This window comes from Penaeus vannamei, chromosome 1, assembly GCF_042767895.1.
Source record: "Penaeus vannamei isolate JL-2024 chromosome 1, ASM4276789v1, whole genome shotgun sequence".
Classification (NCBI taxonomy): Eukaryota; Metazoa; Arthropoda; class Malacostraca; order Decapoda; family Penaeidae; genus Penaeus; species Penaeus vannamei.
The window spans coordinates 19,623,013-19,628,012 of record NC_091549.1 but is presented as its reverse complement, the minus strand read 5'-3'; the positions used below and the strand labels follow the sequence as shown (position 1 = coordinate 19,628,012).

Below are 5,000 nucleotides of genomic sequence, written 5' to 3'. Positions count from 1 at the left end.
AAAATACTTCCAACGAATGTCACTGCGTGGCGTAAAAGGCGACTATATGAGCCCCTACCAACCCGCATTAGGCCAGCGTGGTAGGGTAAGGCCCGCCCTCTCCCCATCATGATACACGACTCAAGCAACATTAAGGTGTTTCCTGTTGAGTCAGCGAGTTTCAAAGAGTTGGTACCGGAAGGCTGGAGACAGAACGACGTGGAAAAAATGCGGAAGGTCTATGTCCAAGAACGGATCTAAAAGAGAAGGCTAAAAGAATAGAATAGACGCATAGCTCCTTTAAAGCCATTTTGACCCAAATCTCGAGTTCTTTTAAACAAAAGAGCAGACGGGGTAGCGGAGGTGGCTCTCAGGGGCAAAGGCAGAGTCCGGCTTGTGCAACCTTAAGATGAAAGATTTTTCTTATATTGATCACAGAAAAACTGTTGGCGCTATCTAGTATCGAACACTGGCAGTGAATTAACGAGTACAAACTCATGAAACTTAGGTAAAGACACAAATAGGGCTTGAAATCTGGAATGTCGAGAAGAGACACCAATCCAATATTGACAAACTTATACCTTTGTCATGTACCGACGTTTTATATCATTTTAAACCAGCGAGCGACGGGTTCACTGACCGGAAAGGTAATATGAAAAAAAAACAGATCGATTTGTCTCCAGTATTCTCTTATCCTCTGCGATTCCGCTCATAATGCGCCCTTCTACAGAGATATTCTATCCGTTAGTAGTGATATTTTGCCCATATAAAGTCGGGATTGATAATACAACGGAGAAAGAAAACGACGTCGATAGGTCTGTCTACGCACTCCTGTGTTCGGTCGAATGCTGGAATGCCACAGGTCACTCCTCTGCCGCCCCAGACACCGAAGCAGAGCGTCCAGGCCCCTGGACGTTCTTGTTCTTCCCTTCGCTGTTCCTGGTGCAATCCGTTCGTCATGAATTCTACACATGTGGAAGTGCGAAGGGGGCTTCAGAGCTTTGTACCGAAATAGAAATAGCTCACAAGCGCAACTAAACCTGTTCGAACGAGTGACAGCAAAAAGTTAACGGAAATGCCTTTGTCATGTTGTATCAGTGACATCATAAGAATTTGAAATAGCCAATACTAAAGGAACTGTGGTACATGCCCCCCCCCCCAATTGTGTAAATGATCTGGGTTTGACTAAGCAAGCTTGTGAACAACCGACCGAGCGCCGCCAACTGTGAGAACGGGCAGTTTTGTCGATAGTTGTACACTTCCACACAGTTTGCAGATCGCTTGGATGTTGCAGTTCTCTGTGCGGAAAGTTTTGGATTACCAGTATTACCAATTCCTCATAATATGTTGGTGCCCATTAGTAAATGACCGGAGACCCATTCGGCGATGAGATAGGTCAGCTTTGTTAGTGTTCCTTCGTGGGATATCATTCCTTCCGAAAAACAACATCTGCAATTCTTTGGTTTTCCATTAGTGTTTATTCTCTCAAGGCTTTGCCATTCGAGGAAAATTACAGAATAAACCCGCTGATGAATTCGTTATTGATTTCAAGAGACATGTTTGTGTCGGGAATTTCCTGTGCGTCGAACCCGCCCTGGCCTTCCCCCCCCCCTCCTCCCCCGTCCCTTCGCTTGCCCTTCCCTTCGTCTGCTTCATTCTCCTTTCCTTTGCTTTTGTATTCTTTTACCTTTCTCTTTTCTTCTTTTCCCCTTCTCCCTTTTCTTTCCTTCCTTTTCCTCATTTCCCTTTTCCTCTTCTCCCTTTTCTACCTTTCCTTTTCCTCATTTCATTTTTCTTCCTTTCCTTTTCCTCTTCTCCCATTTCTTCCTTTCCTTTTCCATTCCTTTTCTTTCTCTTTTCTTTTCCATTCCCTGCCTCAGCTTTCCTTTCCATTATTTTCTCTCCTTCCTCTTTCTCCCTTTCCTTTTCCTTTCTTCTTTTCCTTTTCCTTTCCTTTCCCTACCCTCTCTTCCCTTCCCATTCCCTTTTTGTTTTTGCTTTCCTTGCCCTCTCTTTCCTTTTTTCCCTTTTCCTTTCCTTCCGCTCTCGACCCTTTCCTTACCTTTTCTTTATCTTCTTTTCCTCGTCATACTTCTCTCCCCTTTCCTTTCCTCTCCTTCCCATCTCTGTCCTTCTTCTTAATTATCTGTCTCTCCCTTTCCTTCCTTTCTATACCCTTTCTATTTTTCATCCTTCCTCTCCCTCTCCTTTCCTTCCTCCCTCTCCTCTTTCCTCTTCTTTTCCTCCCTTCCTCTCCCCTTTCATTTCCTTTTCCTCTTTCCTTTCCTTTTCCTCCTTGTTCCTTTTCTTTTCTTGTCTTCCCTTCCTCTTCCCTTTCTCTCCCTTTTCTTTTCCCTTCCCTCCCTCCCTCTCCCTTTTCCTTTACTTTCCCTCCCTTTCTCTTTCCGTTCCCTCCCTTCCCCCTTCCCTCTCCTCCCTTCCCCCTTCCCTCTCCTCCCTTTTCTTTCCTTTCCCTCCCTCTCCCTTTTCCTTCCCTTTCGCTCCCTTCCTGTCTCCTTCTCTTTCCCTCTCCTCCCTTTTCTTTCCTTTCTCTCCATCTCCCTTTTCCTTTCCTTTCCCTCCCTTTCCCTCTCCTCCCTTTGCTTTCCTTTATCTCCCTCTCTCCTTTTCCTTCCCTTTCCCTCCCCTCCCGTCCCCTTCCCTTTCCCTCTCCTCCCTTTTTCTTCCCTTTACCTCCCTCTCCCTATTCCTTCCCTTTCGCTCCCTTCATGTCCCCTTCTCTTTCCGTCTCCTCCCTTTTCTTTCCTTTCTCTCCCTCTCCCTTTTCCTTCCTTCCCTTTCCCTTCCTTTCTCTCCCTCTCCCTTTCCCTCCCTTCCCGTCCCCTTCCCTTTCCCTCTCCTCCCTTTCCCTTTTCCTTCCCTTTCGCTCCCTTCCTGCCCCCTTCTCTTTCCGTCTCCTCCCTTTTCTTTCCTTTCTCTCCCTCTCCCTTTTCCTTCCCTTTCCCTCTCCTCCCTTTTTCTTCCCTTTCACTCCCTTTGCAAAACTCAGAATAGTCAAATGAAATCTCTGTACATAGGAGGCAAAATCACGCCCTGGAATCGCAGCCTTTTCAACCGCAGGATGTAGGCGTCGGCGTCGGGCGGGAAGGGCACGGGGGCGGCTGCGTCACGGGCCTTGGAGCACTGTCATATGAGAGAGATTTCAATAAATATATTTTATACAATGTTTAAAATAAATCAAATGAAGATAGGTTAAGTTATGTCATGTCATGTCATGTTATGTTGTTATATGTTATGTTATGTTATGTTGTTATATGTTGTGTTATGTTATGTTAAGTTAGGTTACATTACGTTGTTAGGTTAAGTTAAAGCCATCGCCATATATATGTACTATCCAATTAACCTAACCTAACCGATGGCTGCACAAGGGTCTGGGCTTGACACAAACGGAGATGCTTGGACCTTGCATTCGTTATTCATTAATCGTGATTAATTTTATGGCGGATTAAAGGCATCTTAAGGAAGAAGTAGGGTATTTAATGTCATATGTTCTCGTGGTTATACTTATGTTTACGTAATGCATTTGCAATTAAATCACAGGAGACCACAATGAACGTGGTCGCGGGGAGCCTCGTGGTGCTGGCAGCCTGCACGGGCGTCCTCGGCCAGTCCCTCGAGACCAAGGACCTGATGCACAGAGCCGTCTTGGACCAGGAAGGCAAATTCGTCATGCTGTGGACGCCGCGGGACGAGGACATCGTCATCGAAGTGCAGGTGAGCGCAGGAGCCTTGCTGGAAGCCGTGGCGCGTAACCGTAGAATTTCGTCAAAGAGCGAAGAAAATAGTGACAATGAGCATTGTGTTTTACTCAAATAACACAGCTTTATGTATGTAAGTTTTCACACATTCTTTTCCCCTTATTAACCTGATTCACATTTGTTCAAAGGTGGCGACGAAGGGCTACGTGGGCCTCGGGTTCTCCCCCAACGGCGGGATGCGGGACGCCGACATCGTGCTCGGCTGGGTCAATGGCGAAGGCAAGGTTACCCTGGAGGTGAGTGTGGGGTCAAGGGACGCTTGGCGGACTCGTGGTCAGTCTCACAAAGGTCTTAGTACAAAGAAGGTGTGATTGAATGGATAAGTCATCCCATGGCCAGTCAGACATAAACAATGAAGAAAATAAGGAAAAAAGTAGTAGATAACCAACAAGCACTTGAAAAAACAAGCAAACGCGCATACAGCAAATATTAGCCATAGCAGAACGACCCCTTACAGCTGTCTCAATTTCCGATCCCCATCCGCAGGATCGCTTCGCCACAGGCAACTCAGAGCCAAGGAAGGACAAGCTGCAGAGCGTGACGCTGCTGTCGGGCTTCGAGAACGACACACACACCGTGCTCAGGTTCTCCCGGCCTTGGGCGACCTGCGACGACGAGGACTTCGAGCTCTCGGTCAGGCTCCTCGCTTCCTGAGATTTGCTATGCGCTTCATCGCTATTTTTGTTTGTCACTTCTGGTTAGGTTTCTCTCTCTTATCCCTTTGTTTATCGTGGTCCATTGCTAATTTCAATGTCTATTTCTTATGATCTTTATTGATATTAATTTGTCTTGTTATTGTGTTATCATTGTTATTCTCATCAATGTCATGATCACTTATCATGATGATAGTTCTTATTATCCTTATGATATAATGATTGCCATCATTATCATTACTATTTTTGTTATGATTATTATCATTTTTATTGTTATTATTATTATCATTATTATTATTACTATTATTATCATTATTATCATTATTACTGCCATTATTATCCTCTTTATTATTATTATCAGTTTTAGCATTTTAAAGATTAAATATAATTGTTATAATCGATATTATTATTATTATTGTCATTATTATCATTATTATCACTTTTATTTTTCCCTTCACCTGCTTCTTATTAGTAGTACTATTATGAATATATGAATATGATTGTGAATATGAGTATGATTATTGTTGTTACTGTTATTGTTATTCTTGCCATCACCATCATCATCCCCGTCATCACCACCACGACCACC

General features: G+C 44.4%; 1 protein-coding gene across 1 annotated transcript in view; it reads left to right on the top strand.

Moving 5' to 3' along the window:
- LOC113804592 (uncharacterized) overlaps positions 1 to 5,000 on the top strand; it is a 58,149-nt gene that overhangs the window by 7,874 nt on the left and 45,275 nt on the right. The window contains exons 2-4 of the mRNA XM_070120583.1: positions 3,541 to 3,714; positions 3,887 to 3,994; positions 4,245 to 4,391. Coding sequence (XP_069976684.1) covers positions 3,541 to 3,714; positions 3,887 to 3,994; positions 4,245 to 4,391 — 429 coding nt within the window. The remainder of the gene's footprint in view (positions 1 to 3,540; positions 3,715 to 3,886; positions 3,995 to 4,244; positions 4,392 to 5,000) is intronic.